Source organism: Cebus imitator, unplaced genomic scaffold (genome assembly GCF_001604975.1).
Source record: "Cebus imitator isolate Cc_AM_T3 unplaced genomic scaffold, Cebus_imitator-1.0 Scaffold335, whole genome shotgun sequence".
Lineage (NCBI taxonomy): Eukaryota > Metazoa > Chordata > Mammalia > Primates > Cebidae > Cebus > Cebus imitator.
Window position 1 is genome coordinate 1,669,993 of NW_016107650.1, and position 16,419 is coordinate 1,686,411.

Consider the following 16,419-nt stretch of genomic DNA (forward strand, 5'->3'; position numbering starts at 1 on the left):
CTCAGGCAAATCTGCCTAATATTCGAGACCAACCTGGGCAATATAGTGAGATTTCACCTTTGCAAAAAATTAAAAAATAAGCCAGGCATGGTGGTGCATGCTCACAGCCTCTGCTACTCAAGAGGCTGAGGCGGGAGGATTACTGGAGCCCAGGACATCTAAACCAGCTTGGACAACGTAGTAAGACCCTGTCTTAAAAAATCAACTCGATGTGGTTGCATGCACCTGTAGTCGCAGCTACTCCGGAGGCTGAGGTGGGGAAATTGCCTGAGCTCAGGAAGTCAAGGCTGCAGTGAGTGGACAGAGTGAGACCCTGACTCAAAAAAAATGAAGAAAGAAAGGAAGGAAGGAAGGAGGGAGGGAGGAAGGGAAAGAGAAGAGAAGAGGAAAAAAGAGAACTGTCTGCCTAGCTTTGCAGCTATAAAACATTCAGTGTTTTCTCACCTGAAGCCAAGTCAACCAGCTTACTTTGTAGTGAGTTAAGACCCTTCTTACAATCTACTCTTTGGTGTGTCTTTAGGCTTTTACGTAAAACTTCCTAATGAGAAAATTCCCTTTGGCAGAGCAGAACTAGCTCGCTATTGCTGGCATTTCTAAGAAAAAACTGCCTGGGCCATGGGCTGCATTTGCGGGTTACGCCTGCCTTGGCTGAGGCTCAGTGTGATTTGCTGGTGAAGTGGCCCCTGGTGTGGATCTGCTTGAATCAGGTAAAGAAGAGAATTTGGCCCACTCTTCCAGCTGTTCACACAGGCAGGCACCAAAAACTGGAGCCACAGCTGGCCAAGCTGGTGCCTCTGAGATCCCTTCCGGGGAGAAAATTGTATTTTAATGGCAGTCTACTAAGTAAATTTGTTGTTTGGGGAACCAGATGGACGTAATTGGCAGCAAAGGTAGTAAGAGCTGACTGCCAAATTCTGTTTCCATTTAATACTATAGAAAAAGCAGAAAATAGCCAGCTCTTGGATCATTAGTCTAGTGAGATTATATAACATTTAATAAAATTAGACTTTTTTTTTCTTTTTTTGAGATGGAGCCTTGCCCTGTTGCCCTGGCTGGGGTGCATTAGCACAATCCCAGCTCACTGCAACCTCCACCTCCTGTGTTGAAGCGATTTTCCTACCTCAGGCTACCAAGTAGCTGGAACTACAGGTGTGTGCTACCATGTCTGGCTAATTTTTGTATTTTTAGTAGAGATGGGGTTTGGCCATGTTGGCCAGACTGGTCTCAAATTCCTGACCTCAAGTGATCCGTCCGCCTCAGCCTCCCAAAGTGCTAGAATTACAGGTGTGAGCCACCATGCCCAGCCTATTAAACTTTGCTCTCTAGTAAACTGGGCTTCTCTGCCACTGAATTACTGTTGCAGAGGTTGTCACATTAGATTTCTGCAAGGATGTGGAAAGAACGAGGGTCAAGTAGTTTCTGAATTGTTCTCTGGCTGTGAAAAATGTTTTCATGCCCTAAACAGCCATACAGATGCTTTATTAAAACCAAGCCAGAACTTTTAGGGGTGGGGATTGTGATTTTTGGCATTCTGGAACGAATATTTTGATGTGACATGTGTGTGTTTATATAAAAGGCATTACTGTGTAACTGACTACTTTTAGTTATTTCAGATTATTCTGTTCCCAGGTTAGCATGAAATTTGTGATCCGTGAGGTCCTGAAACCCAATAGATAAAAACAGGGCAATTTTAGGTGGTTCATGATTTATCTGTGTTTTACCTTGCCGTGCTCCGCTACCAGCCTGATGAGACGCTATCAACTCCATACTGTTACAGACGGAGGCCACAGGCGGCCTTTACTCATAGGGATTCAGAAATATTTGTTGTCAATCATCAGAATAAAGTTGTTCCACAAGGAGCCTATAACTGTGTCCTCTCCGGTTTTCTTGTGTTTCAGAGTGGAGTATATTCTATGTGACAGTGTTGGCTTTTACCCTTGCTGTGCTAACGGGAGGCTTCGCTTGGCTTTGCATCCGCTGCTGCAAGAGGTACCTAGGGCGCTTATTTGTGGGGAACAGAGACCCCACACTGAGTGTTATGGCAGCTTAGGCATTGTTTACTTGGGCTTGTTAAACTGCTAAGCTGTTTAATAATCACATTATCTGTGAAGACAAACTGGACCTTAAGCACACCTTATCATGCACTTTCTGCCCACATAAACGGAATATTAGAGGCAGCTTTTTCTCATGGCAGCTCTTGTGACTTCTAGGAGGTTCAACGGTTCTGTTTCAAATCTAATGTTATTCTCTGCCGGTCTCACATTAGAGTCACCAAACCGGTACTGTATTCTCACTCAGCAACAATCAACAGAGGACTGCTGTGACCAATGTCTGGGAGATCTCCCCACACACCAGGCAAGCAACAGGGTGCAGTGAACGCTAGCTGGGTGTCCTCCAAGTCAGTTCTGATGCTGTCTACCTGGAGATAATGTCAGATCCCACAGGTTAACGGCTCTGTCCCCAAGACTGCCCCCCACCCCATTCAGATGCCAGTTACATACCCCGGGTTGTTTTACTTGGGCTTCTGACTGTAAATTGGGTCCCTCAGTTTTCTTCTTGAGTTCAGCTAATTTGCCAGGGTGGCTCAAAGAACTCAGGGAAACACAGTGGTTATTACAAAGGATATTACCAGGGATACCGATGAAGAGGTGCACAGGGTGCAGTATGGGGAAGGGGCCCAGAGCTTCCGTGCCCTCTCTGGGCGTGCCATCCTCTGGGAACCCCACGTTTGGCTGTCCGGAAGCTCTCTGAACCCCCTTATCTTGGGCCTTCTATGAAGGCGTCATTGGATATTTATAGGCATGATTTATAACTATGTATAAAAGTAATTGGACATAAAGGGTAGGTAGGATCTGATACTAACAGGCTGAGTGGGCAAGCCCAGCAAGGCCTGTCCAGATTCTTCTCGCCCCTCTGTAAAGCGCTCCATCCTCCTGGGTAGGAGGCAGAACTCCTGAAATGAGGGTTTTATGACCTATAATCAGACAAAGTAGGTCAGAGAATTTCTTTGTAGCCAGATTGGAGACAGAAAGGCAGGAGAAGGTTCTTGCCTTGGGGAGAAAGGAGGGCAGGAGAAGGCCAGAGAGAGAGGGAAATTCTGTTTTCTGAGGCCCAAAGTGCCCCAGCATTATAATAAGGGCCGTGGGAATTATTAGCCAGGAACCATGATAAAAACAGACATCTATTATATATATATATATATCTCACAAGTACCTAAGTGGCCTTCCAGGTCTCAGTAGAGGAAGAAGATCTGGAAGCATACTGTTACAAATAGCAGATTTTGATTATTTTCATTATGTGAAACAATAATCTACCTGAATCATTTTTAATAAATTTGAAACTGTAATTGAGGCAATAACACCGCCCAAGAGAATTTTTGCTTCAGGTGTTTCCTTTTTCCATGGAGCTGACGAAGCCTCGCGCTGCCTCATTGGCCGAATCTTCCAGAACTCCATGCTCAACCCTCAGTCAGGAGACTTGTAGGGAAAGTGATTACTCAAGTCCTTAGAAGACAGCATCAGGTCCACTCTTTCATGTAAACACCACGGATGCTCTCCAAAGACGTGATTTTTAAAAAGTGTATTTTAGGCCATGCATGGTGACTCACGCCTGTAACCCCAGCACGTTGGGAGGCTGAGGAGGGTGGATCATTGGAGGCCAGGAGTTCGAGACCAGCCTGGCCAACATGGTGAAACCCCATCTCTACTAAACACATAAAATTACCTGGGTGTGGTGGCTCATGCCTGTAATCCCAGCTACTTGGGAGCCTGAGGCAGGAGAATTGGTTGAACCTGGGAGGTGAAGGTTGCGGTGAGCTGAGATTGGGCCACTCAACTCCAGCTTGGCAGCAGAGTGAAACTCGGTCTCAAAAAATATATATATATATATTTTAATAGTTGTTTTTCAGATATCACTTACAGATTATTTTAGTTTTATTTGTGATTATGTTCCCAAAAGTAAGACTGGGGAAAGGGAGCCAGGCACAGGCACATAGAGGCCTCAATTCCATTAAGTTTTCCCAGAGACATATGGGACGGTGTGACCCTACCGTACGTGGCAGTAAACATCCGCAGCTTTGCGACATGTCTGTCAAGCAGAAGATGATGACAGTAGGGATAACTGTGAGCATTTATTAAGTATCTGCCATTGTCATTAATGGCTAAGTGCTCTGTACGTATTATCTTACTTACTCCTCCCATCAACCATGTGAGAAAGAAACTCTTCTCACTCCCATTTTACAGGTGAGGACATGGAGGCACAAAAGTCTCAAATAATTTTCTCAAAGTCACCAGCTAGTAAGTGCTAAATTAAGACCCATGCTGCTGATCATCATGCTCTCAGAAAATTACTTTTATGCTGTGAAATTACTGTCTTGTTCTCTACACGACTCAGCATGGTTTCGATGTGTATTTTTGAACAGTCTCTGTACATAGGATAAGGTATATGGGACCAGCCTAGCTTTCATATGTGGAGGGGGAAAAAAATGAAAAAAGTAGGGAACAGTTGTTGCTAATTAATTGTGGGAATTTATTATAATTTTTGGTATTTTGTTGTTGTTGTTTTTTGTTTTGAGACAGAGTCTTGCTCTGTTGCCCAGGCTGGAGTGCAGTGGCATTGATCTCGGCTTACTGTAACCTCTGCCTTCCGGGTTCAAGCGATTCTCCTGTGTCAGCCTCCTGAGTAATTGGGATTACAGGTGCCCACCACCATGCTCAGCTAATTTTTCTATTTTTAGTAGAGACAGGGTTTCATCAGATTTGTCAGGCTGGTCTCAAACTCCTGACCTCAGTGATCCACCAGCCTCGGCCTCCCAAAGTGCTGGGATTACAGGCATGAGCCACCACACCTGGCCAATTTTTGCTTTTTTTTTTTTTTTTTTTTCTGATTGTCAGTTCATGACATCTTTTCATTACTGAGCCATTGGACATTGCAGGGTCGCATAGGTTCAGGGGAACCTTTGCTCATCCAGGCTTTTCTGAGTAAGGAATTACTCATGAAGAGGAGCTCCTTGGGCCAACACACAGGTGCTGAGAATGGCACTAAAGGTCCTGGCACCGTAGCCTGAGGCTTAACTAAGACCCGTGCATAAGTGGGGCAAGAGTGATGTGGCTGTTTATACCCTGATATGTGTTTCTCCAAGATGCATAATGACCCTCTGAGCTTCAACCTGGCCTTGTGTATGCTTCCTTAATAAAAGACCCAAACTACCTCCTAATAAAGGCAAAATGCTTCCTTCAGTGTCTTTCCTGTGTTTTAAATCCTGGATCTCAGTTACCTTTCTAAAGATCTGAGTTGAGCTTTTCATTGTTCCTTTCAGACAAAAAAGGACTAAAATCAGGAAGAAAACAAAGTACACCATCTTGGATAACATGGATGAACAGGAAAGAATGGAACTGAGGCCCAAATATGGTAAGACAGTCTCTGGAATCATTGCCTGGCACCTTCACACGATTTAACCTAGGTATGCCTGTGAGCTAACCAGGATGGAGGGAGAATGGTCAGCTGGAATCAGCACTTTGATTATGAGGGAAGAGTGAGGCTGGGATTCTGTGATGAAAAACAGCCTTCAGGCCAGGCATGGTGGCTCATGCCTGTAATCCAAGCACTTTGAGAGGCCAAGGCGGGTGGATCGCTGGAGCTCAGTAGTTCGAGACCACACTGGGCAACATGGTGAAACCCTGTCTCTGCTAAAAAAAAAAAAAAAAAAAAATGAGCTGGTTGTGGTGGCACACACTTGTAATCCCAGCTACTCGGGAGGCTGAGGCAGAAGGATCGCTTGCGCTCAGGAGGTGGAGCTTGCACTTGGGCGAGATTGCTCCACTGCACTGCAGCTTGGGCTACTCTGTCTCAAAAAAAAGAAAAAGGAAAACAACTTTCATCTCCTGAGAATACGCTAACGCAGGGCTTGGGGGTGGGAGGCAGTAGTTTCAGTATAAATTTAATATATTTTGGCATGATACTTCGAGGCATGCATGGATAAGGGATATGAAGTGTTACAACTGAGCACCAACCAGTGACCACAGGGCAAGGACTGCTCTTTAAACAGAGGTGCCCCCAGCACGCAGTTACTTTTCTACTCCTGGTTGGAGGGTGGGGGACAGTGGAAGACGCTCCCACAATCCGCCTCTGAATGCTGTTCCCTTTAGGTCTGCTAGGCCGGAAATGCAGCAAGAAGACACTTGCACTTTAAAGTCTCACGTTTTTCAGCAGCTGCGTTATCTACTTAGCCATTGATATAGATAGACACAAAGGCTTCACAGAAAATCAGCTTTCCTCACAACGTGTATTGATCCCTGTGCTTACGAGCGCCTCTTGCCCACCTCGGTTAACTTTTTCACTCTCGTTTATTAACTGTTGCATACTTTTTTCCTTCTTTTTAAGAAACGGGGTTTTGGCCAGGCATGGTGGCTCACGCCTGTAATCCCAGCACTTTGGGTGGCCGAGGCGGGTGGATCACAAGGTTAAGAGATCAAGACCATCCTGGCCAACATGGTGAAACCTTGTCTCTACTAAAATTTAAAAAATTAGCTGGGCGTGGTGGCGCATGTCTGTAGTCCCAGCTACTCAGGAGGCTGAGGCAGGAGAATTGCTTGAACCTGGGAGGCGGAGGTTGCAGTGAGCAGAGGTCATGCCACTGCACTCCACCCTGGCGCCTAGCGACAGAACAAGACTCTGTCTCAAAAAAAAAAAAAAAAGAGACGGTGTTTCACCATGTTGGTCAGGCTGGTCTTGAACTCCTGACCTTGTGATCCACCCGCCTCCGCCTCCCAAAGTGCTGGGATTACAGGCATGAGCCACGGTGCCTGGCCTTTTTTTTTTTTTTTTTTTTTTTTTTTTTTTTTTTAACTGTTGCATACTTAATGAAACTTCTTTGGCCCTCTGAGGCTGCTGAACACCAATTCTGTAGATTTTCCGTAATTCTGGGTTCATGACTAAGTGAGCTTTTGTGGAAGATATAATCATTTTCAGAGCTGTGAGGTGCAAAACGTTGTTCACAGTGAGTGTTGAATGCCTGCCCTGTGCGCAGACACCGGGGTAGGCCCTGGACACTGGGAGAGGAGGAAGCACAGAGCCTGCCTCTACAGCAGCTCACAGCGTGAGGGAGGATGATTGTACTGGAGTGCAGGAGTTCTGCCAATGCGTGGACGATGCCGGTAGGAGCACTCGGGTCGGAAGGAACGATTGTGTACAGAGTGTAGTGAACAGTGCTTTGGCAGGAGCGCGTCGCAGGAGGTAGGCATGGTCGCATATGCTGAGTGCTCGCCGTTTGCATTGCGTAACATCAGCAGTATCATCAACTGACTTTATACCTGAGAGCTGAAGGTGCTTTAGGCTGCATTGTCACAACCACCTTTATCTTGAAATCTGACATTCCCATGTCTATTCATCGAACCCCCATCCTCACCGCCCCAGTCTGAAACCTGTCACTGGTGCCCACACACGCTGCCCCCCACTCCAGACCCCCCACCTTGCTAGTCTCTTGCCCTCCTTCCTCATCATTACCATCACCACCCTAGTTCAGGTCCGTACAGTTTCACCTGTGAACCAATAGTAATAATAACAATTAACAGATATTTAATGTCGAATATGTACTAGGTACTTTTGAAGCACTTTACTCATTGAATTCTAATCCTACCCACAGCACTATGAGTATGTACAATGATTATCCCCATTTTACATAAGAGGAAACTGAGGCAAAGGAAAGTTTAGCAACTTGCCCAAGTAACGCAGCTGGTGAGTGGTGAAGGTGGGCTGGAGGTCGGGCTCTTCCCCTACATTGCACTGCCTCCGCCTTGGCCCGTGGGGGCTGCTCTAACAAAACGACACAGACGGGGAGGCTTATGAACAACAGGTATTTATTACCCAGAGTTCTGGAGGCTGGGAAGGCGAATTCAGCATCTGGCCAGGGCCACTTCCTCATAGATGGCGCCTCCTCCCTGCATCCTCACATGGTGCAAAGGGCAAGGCAGCCTCTGGTACCTCTTTTTGTTTTGGAGACAGTCTCTATCCTCTAGGCTGGAGTGCGGTGACACGATCTCAGCTCACTGCAACCTCTACCTCCCAGGTTCAAGCGATTCTCATGCCTCAGCTTCTCAAGTAGTTGGGATTACAGGCACCTGCCACCATGCCCAGCTATTTTTTTTTTGTTTGTTTGTATTTTTAATAGAAACAGGGTTTCGCCATGTTGGCCAGGCTGGTCTCGAACTCCTGACCTCAGGTGATCCACCCTCCTTGGCCTCCCAAAGTGCTGGGATTACAGGTGTGAGCCACCATGCCTGGCCTCTGGTGCCTCTTTCATGTGAGTATTAATCCCCTTCAATCACCGCCCAAAGGCCCCACCTCTTAGTACCACCATTTAGGGATTAGATTTCAGCACATGAATTTGTGGGGGTGCAAACATTCAGACCCCAGCAGCCTCTGTGTTTACTGTCTGTTCTCCTTCCATCCTGTACACTGTGGTTTTATTCATATCTTAGAACAACGTTTTAATAGTGTCTGTCATCCCTCTGCTTAGAGGATAAAATCCAAACCTTGTATTCACGTGCTTTTCTGTGAGTTCCCTGCCTCTCTCCAGCCTCTCCTTCATTATTTCCTGCAGGAATCATTTGCTACAAACTATTTTTTTTCTAAATATTCCTGGATGCCTCTGCACACTCCATGCCCTTCCCCTGCCTTCCTAACTTCTCTTCCTTCTTCAAATCTGACTGATAGAGGCAGGAAACAGACAAGGGTCCCTGGCGAAATGCCACCTTCAAGCCTAAAACAGCCTGAAGGCAGAAAAACTGGACTGCTGGGTCCTGATGAAGGCCCCACCCTTCCCCAGCTGATTCTCTGTCAATAATGTCCACCTGCGCACTGCGGGAAGGGGAGGGAGCCACGGGAAGTGTGCGTCATTTGCAGTGGGGTGAAGCCTGCCTCTTCAGTTCCTGTGTGGTCACCTGGAATTCAATCTGTGAGGAGAGACGGTGTTGGCAGGTCTCCCTCTGTATTTGCTGGGAGTTTTTCTTTCTTTACTTTTTGCCCAATAAGTTTCATTTTTCTCACCTTTCTATGTGTCCAAGAGCCTCATCTTTCCTGGTAGTGAGACAGGAACCCAGTTTTAGCTGAATAAGGAGAAGGTTCTGCAGCATCACCCTAGGGGAATGGTCACTGCAGCAGCCCCCATCATAAGTATATGTGCTTATCGCCTCTGAATTTACGGAGGACTTAAAAAATGTCTTACCTGTTATGAGCCATCTTCTCATGAGCCTGTGCCTTTTATGTCTTTTTTGTTTTTCCTCCTGAGACAGGGTCTTGCTCTGTCACCCAAGCTGGAGTACAGCAGCACAACCACAGTTCACTGCAGCCTCAAACTCCTGGCCTCAAGTGAGCCTCCTGCCTCAGCCTCCCAAAGGGCTGGGATTACAGGCATGAGCCACCAGGCCCAGCCAAATCTATGTCTTAACCCCTTGGCTAGACACTATAAATTCTTTGAGAGTAGGAATTGTATTTAATGCCTGTTCCGTCTCTTAGTTTGACTCCCTGAGAACAAATAGTCTACCAAAATACTTTAACCAAGTGGTAAAATCACAGAAGCTTTCATTTCTTGGATGCTTATGATGTATTAAAGGCTGGGCCAAGAGCTTGAATGCACTGTTTCACTTAATCCTCCCCATAAACTCACGGGGTAGATGCTGTGTTACCTTCCCAATAAAGACTGAAGGCTCAGAAAGCTCAGCTATCTTGCCCAGGGTTAAGCAGCTGGCGATTGTCAAAGCTGCAGCTGAAGCTCAGGTGAGGCACCAAAACCCCTGCAGTTACTTGCTAGGAAACCCAAACTTCCTGCTTCTGTGGGCGATTGCTCTCCAGGTGCGCAAGCACCGCTCCGTGCTCACCACGGGACCTGCAGCCAGAACGACCGGCAGCTGGAAGTGAAGCGTGGCGTTCCTCCTCAGGGCTTCTGTGCTTCTCTCTAGGTATCAAGCACCGAAGCACAGAGCACAACTCCAGCCTGATGGTGTCCGAGTCTGAGTTTGACAGTGACCAGGACACAATCTTCAGCCGAGAAAAGATCGAGAGAGGGAATCCAAAGGTTTCCATGAACGGTTCCATCAGAAATGGTGCTTCCTCCAGTTATTGCTCAAAGGACAGATAATGGAGCAGTCCGTTGTCAAGTGGAAGGACCCCACAGGAATCCTTGAATCCAGAACCAGCCAGTGTGAGTTACGGCACATAACCCACTCTTTTCGAATAGTTGATTCACATCCTTTTACAATGGGCTAGGTGTGTATCTCCATGTACTAAAAGACCGGTTTTTGAGGCACAAAACAAAAGGTTGGTCTTTTAACTGGGCTGCTCGTTAATAAAGACTGGGTAAAACTGTAAGGTGTATACTTGGGCCGGGCGTGGTGGCTCACGCCTGTAATCCAAGCACTTTGGAGGCCAAGGTGGGCGGATCACCTGAGGTTGGGAGTTCAAGACCAGCCTGACCAACATGGTGAAACCCCGTCTTTAAAAAAAAAAAAAAAGTATATACTTAAAAGAGTTTTGTGTTTTTGTAGCTGGTACAATATCATATTGCTCATGTTAAAGATGAACAACTCTTTCTGTAGAACCTTAGAGGACCTCAATCAAATAAGGATTTACAGAGGGATGATTTCTCTCTTAGCACCTGTGACTGCCTCTAAGGAACAGCATTCTAAACACGGTTTCTTTTGTAAGACCTGTAATCAGACGGCTGTTAAAACAGCTTATCTACAAGACATGGGTTGTCTTCTGTGGAGGTGCGGAGGGTCTGGCATGCAGCACGTTTTCTGCTGACAACACTCACAGTGCAGAGCCCTCCTGGTTTTTAATTCTATGTCAGTGGCAGTTCCCGTCTCTCTCGAGAAAGCAGCTGTGGGCAGTTGAAGAGCTAAGGAAGAATTGTATTCTCAGGACTGAGGCCAGGGGAAGGGGAGGAGGAGCTTCATGCCGAGTAGGTTGAAGGTAGCATTTTAACATTATCTTCTCTTTCTCTAAGAAAAACTACACTGAAGCTTCTTGGTGTTGTATAGTAGGGTAATTCTCTAATGTAAACCGAGCCCCAGTTTACATTAAATGCAGTAGAAGTGATTCATTCATTAAATATTTATTATGTTCTGTAGGCTGTGCGTTTGGACTGCCATAGATAGGGATAACAACTCAGCAATTGTGTATATTCCAAAACTCTGAAATACAGTCAGTCTTAACTTGGATGGCGTGGTCACCATACTCTGGTCCCCGACACCCGACAGGTACTTTCCAAAAGAATTGGACATAGATGTATTCACTTCATATGTTTAAAAATACATTTAAGGCCAGGCGTGGTGGCTCACACCTGTAGTCCAAGCACTTTGGAGGCCAAGGCGGGCGGATCACCTGAGGTCGGGAGTTCAAGACCAGCCTGACCAATATGGTGAAACCCCGTCTTAAAAAAAAAAAAAATACATTTAAGTTCACTCCAGCCTGGCCCACAAGAGCAAAACTCCATATCAGAAATATATATGTTTAAGTTTTTCTACTGAATAAATCTTATTTCAAACATGAAAGAAAATTAAAACATTCCCACCCACAAAGCAGGACTCCAGAGCAATTAACTGGAGTTAATTATAGCCTGCCGAGTTGACTGGTCAGGGTAGTTCCATATCCGCCCTTGGCCCTGAGGCGGGTGGCGTTGGTGATGGCTTCGGTGGTGCCTTTGGCGGTGCCTTTGGCATTCTTTGTGGGAAGATTAGAATGAGAGATAAAACGAGTGTTGTGACCACACCTAAGTAATACCATGTTGTAACACATGGGAAAACTGGGATTGCACTGCTGATTAATAAGCAAGGTATCTAAACGACCAGGGCAGGCGTGCCAGAGAAAGTGTTTCTCCATGGGCTCTTAAAAAAAAATTCAGCTTGTAGGTACTTTTGTCATCTCCAGGAGTATTCCTCCTCATGGTACTGTCTTACTTATTGTAATTTACTGGGAAAAGGTAGAACCAAAAAGTGTCATTTTGTTTTTAAAATAATTCTTTTGCTTATGCCTACACTTTCTGTATAACTAGCCAATTCAATACTGTCTATAGTGTTAGAAGGAAAATGTGATGCTTTTTTTTTTTTTTTTAAACCAGTATTGAGCTTCATAAGCCTAGAATCTTCCCTAACAAGTGACCAGGGGTATGGTTTTTTGCATGCAAATGGGGATTTCTGGCATGGAGGACAGCAGCCCAAATGTGAAGTCATAGGGCATAATGCTGAAGAAGGGAGTGGACACTTACCGCTTCACCTGCATAACATATGTATTTTACATACCCAGTTGTAAAGTTGCTCTTAGGAGCAGCCTTGAAGAGGAGACACTATTATTCTGATGTTGTACATAGCCCTCTGAAGGCCCAGAGAGGTTAAGTAGCTTGCCAGGGGTCAGGGCCAAGAAGGAGGGGAGCTAAGAGCAGAATGCAAATGTTTTAAACTGTGAATTCTGCTTTCCACTACACGAAGAACTCCTGCCTTGAAGGATGGAGGGCGAATTCTGGTGGAACTTTTGGGCCACCTGAAAGTTCTGTTCTCAGGACTAAGAGGAATTCCTTTTAATAGGTGCAGAGAGCCAAGGACGGAGGGAGAGATGGCCTGCCTAGTCTCCTGTGGACCACACCGGGCCACCCCTCCCTGTTGGTTTGCTGCGTACTTCTGCCCTCCTCCTTTTCTGTCCTTGGCCATCTGAGCCTGGCCTCTGATCCTTCCATCACAGGAAGGATCTTGAATCTATGGGAAATCAAGCATCACAGTAGTGATCAGAGAGTGGGTCCTGTCTTGTTACCCCATTTCTCAGCAGAACCCAGCACGAGATGGAATGACCAGCCAGCACTCTTCATTGTGGACTGGTAGGCACTTATCATTGAGGGTCTTTGGGAGATAAAGCACCCGAAGAGCTTTGGACAGTGAAAAACAGGCCCTAGGATAAGGGAGTGGGTGTTTGTAGGGCTCACAGGCTAACAAGCATTTTAGTTGCTGGTTTACATTCTATGAAGGAGGATTCAAACCCATGGCATGACAAGGCTAAGCATGTGTATGACTAAAGGACTATCTGAAAACCATGCAGCGAGATGAGAAAACGTACCACTTAAGCCGCGATGCCACCCTTTGTGTGCGGGCAGGAGCGTGACTGCCATTTTTTGTGTGTGACAAAGCTATTATGGACTGTTTTCATCTTGGTTTTATTTCTTAAAATATTATTTTTCCCTATGTGTTGACAAGGTATCATTTCTAATATAACACTATTAAATATATGCACTAATCTAAAAGTGTCTGTATTTTCTGTAATGCTTAGTTATTTTTAGGGGGAAATTTGTTTTCTTCATGCGAAATTGTAGAGGGATTTCCCTTGAGTATGGGTCAGCACACTGCAGCCTGCGGCTTGTATGTGCACACCCCACGAGCCGAAAAGCGGGTCTTATGTTTTCAAATGGTTAAAAATAAATAAAAAATTTGAAATGTGAGCTATATGAAATACAGATTTGTGTTGAAGTTTTATTGGGACACATCCATATTCATTCATTTATTATCTATGGCTGCTCTTATGTTACAACAAAGTAGTTTTGACAGGGACTGTCTGTAAAGCCCAAACTATTTACTCTCTGGCTGTTTATAGAAAAAAAGAAATTGTGGAAGCCTGGACTAACATCCCCTGCTCCTTCCCTGTTGGAAGACAAGCATTTGGGAAGAACTGAGAATGCTCAGTCAGCTTGCCTTCCTCTGCGTGGGTGGCTCTCTGCTATTTTTTTTTTCCTTTTTTGAGATGGAGTTTGGCTCTGCTGCCCAGGCTGCAGTCCAGTGCCTCCCTGGTTCAAGCAGTTCTCTGCCTCAACCTTTCAAGTAGCTGGGATCACAGGTGCCTGCCAACACACCCAACTAAATTTTTTGTATTTTTAGTAGAGAGAGGGTTTTACCAACTTGACCAGGCTGGTCTTGAACTCCTGACCTCATGATCCACCTGCCTTGGCCTCCCTAAGTGCTGGAATTACAGGCCTGAGCTACTGCACCTGGCCAGCTCTCTGCTATTAACAGGAGGTCTATCCCTAGTGCTAGAAGGCCTGCAGTGTGGTGGGGTGACTAGATTCTGGGGAGGGTATACTTAGACTACATCCTGTAATCTAGCTCTTATCATTAATAAAGCCATTTTTTAAGATAGCATATTGAGGGCTGGCCATGGTGGCTCATGCTTGTAATCCCAGCACTTTGGGAGGCCAAGGTGGCTGGATCACTTGAGTCCAGGAGTTCAAGACCAGCCTGGGCAACATGGCCAAACCCTGTCTCTACAAAAACACACAGAAATTTAGCTGGGCATTGTGATGCATACCTGTAGTCCCAGCTACTCAGGAGACTGAGGTGGGAGGATTGCTTGAGCCCTGGGGGTGGAGGTTGCATTGAGCAGAGATTAGGCCACTGTACTCTAGCCTGGGCGACAGAATGAGACCCTGTCTCAAGAAAGGCAGATTGAGGTATAATTCACTTAAACTGCACAACCATCATCCTCAGCAAACTGACACAAGAACAGAAAATCAAACACTGAATGTTCTCACTCATAGGCGGGTGTTGAACAATGAGAACACATGGACACAGGGAGGGGAACATCAAACACTAGGGTCTACTGGGGGGAAATAGGGGAGGGACAGCTGGGGGATGGGGAGTTGGGGAGAGATAGCATGGGGAGAAATGCCAGATATAGGTGAAGGAGAGGAAGGCAGCAAATCACACTGCCATGTGTGTACCTATGCAACAATTTTGCATGTTCTTCACATGTACCCCAAAACCTAAAATGCAATTAAAAAAAATAAACTGCACATAGTACAGTTTTGACGCTTTGGTGTATGTGCACATCTGTGAAACCGTGACCACAATAAACTGTTGAACAAATATAATTACCCATAAACGTTTCCTTGTGGCTCTTTGTAATGCCCCTCTCCCTTGGCAATCACTAGAGATTAGCTTGTATTTTCGGAGTTTCATGTATAGTAGTACTGTGTGGAGCTCCCCTCAAACAAATCCCTTCCTTTCCAAGCTATTTTAACTCACTCCTTTAGCAACTGTGAGCAGAAGTTCTCTGAAAAAGAATATGAAGGAAAGAGACTTTATTGCATGAACAGCTTCCAAACCACAGAGATACAGCCTTCTGTGTAAAACAGATGTGGTTCAAAAAGCAAAGCGAGGGTTCTGGATTTACAGCAAAATTCCACCCAGGTTTCCAATCAGGTCCATATGTAAATGAAGGAGTAAAACTTGCTTAGTTCTGATTGGTCAGTGTAGCTGCGTTCTGGTTGGTTGATACAGCTGATGCCTGGTTAGTTGATACAGCTGAGCCCTGATTGGTTAAGGCAGGTAAGCTCTGATTGGTTGGTTCAGTTGAGCTCTGGAGTCCCCAAATTGAACAAATGTGCGGGTTTTTGGGGAACTCGGAGCATGTGTGTGACATCTAGTTAGCAAATAATCACTTGGGTGATTTTGATTGTTTGAGACAGGGTCTCACTCTGTAACCCAGGCTGGAGTGCAGTAGTGCCATCATGGCTCACTGCAGCATGGACCTCCCAGGCTCAAGTGATCCTCTCGCCTCTCAGCTTCCTGAGTGGTGGGGACTACAGGTGGGGGCTGATTTTTTGTAGAGATGGGGGTCTCACGATACTGTCCAGGCTGGTCTCAAACTCCTCTGCTCAAGTAATCCACCTGCCTCTGCCTCCCAAAGTGTTGAGATTACAGGTTTGAGCCACAGTGTGTGCCGGGGGTGGGGGGTTGCCCCACTTAGGTCTATTTTAAATTTAGGCCCACTTAACCACTGTGGATTTATCTTAAAGGACTGACTCAAGTTCACATTTGTTCACATAATTTTGCTGAGGAAAATGCTTGTTTCGGTATTGAGAATGGGAATAGGGCATTGTAGTTAAACTAATTAAGTGGCTGCTGTATCATCTTCAGTCCTGTAAGAGTTCTGCTTTACTGAGAGCAAAGTGAAGGAACCAAATCTTTATAATCTCAACAATGATGACTTTCCATTACTGAAACTAAAGAAATTTTTATATATTTATTTATTGAGACAGAGTCTCCTCTCTGTTGTCCAGGCTGGAGTACAGTGGTACAATCTCACTTACTGCAACCTCCGCCTCCTTAGTTCAAGTGATTCTTGTGCCTCAGCCACCTGAGTAGCTGGGATTACACATGTGTTCCACCACACTCAGCTACTTTTTATATTTTTAGTAGAGACTGGGTTTCACCATGTTGGCAAGGCTAGTCTTGAACTCCTGGCCTCAAATGATCCACCTGCCTCAGCCTCCCAAAGTGCTAGGACTAGAGGCATGAGCCACCATGACTGGCCAGAAAATAAAGGAATTAAAAAAAATATTTCTTCAGTGTTGTGGGCTAAATTATCTTCTTTCTTTCTTTCTTT

At 45.7% G+C, this 16,419-nt stretch overlaps 1 protein-coding gene and 1 long non-coding RNA gene across 7 annotated transcripts in view; one reads left to right on the forward strand and one right to left on the reverse strand.

Moving 5' to 3' along the window:
• Positions 1-10,361, forward strand: part of KIAA0319 (KIAA0319 ortholog) — a 103,110-nt gene extending 92,749 nt beyond the window's left edge. For all 6 annotated transcript variants that reach the window (XM_017505240.2, XM_037730167.1, XM_017505241.2 and 3 more), the window contains 3 exons: positions 1,899-1,989; positions 5,318-5,409; positions 9,957-10,361. In XM_017505240.2, the coding sequence (XP_017360729.1) occupies positions 1,899-1,989; positions 5,318-5,409; positions 9,957-10,135 (362 nt within the window). In that variant the 3' untranslated portion in view covers positions 10,136-10,361. The remainder of the gene's footprint in view (positions 1-1,898; positions 1,990-5,317; positions 5,410-9,956) is intronic.
• LOC108287067 lies at positions 179-11,861 on the reverse strand. The gene is made up of 3 exons (XR_001818195.2): positions 11,779-11,861; positions 6,636-6,639; positions 179-192 (listed from the first exon to the last, which is right to left on the reverse strand). It is a non-coding gene; the product is annotated as an uncharacterized LOC108287067 (long non-coding RNA).
• Positions 11,862-16,419: the final 4,558 nt, after the last annotated feature.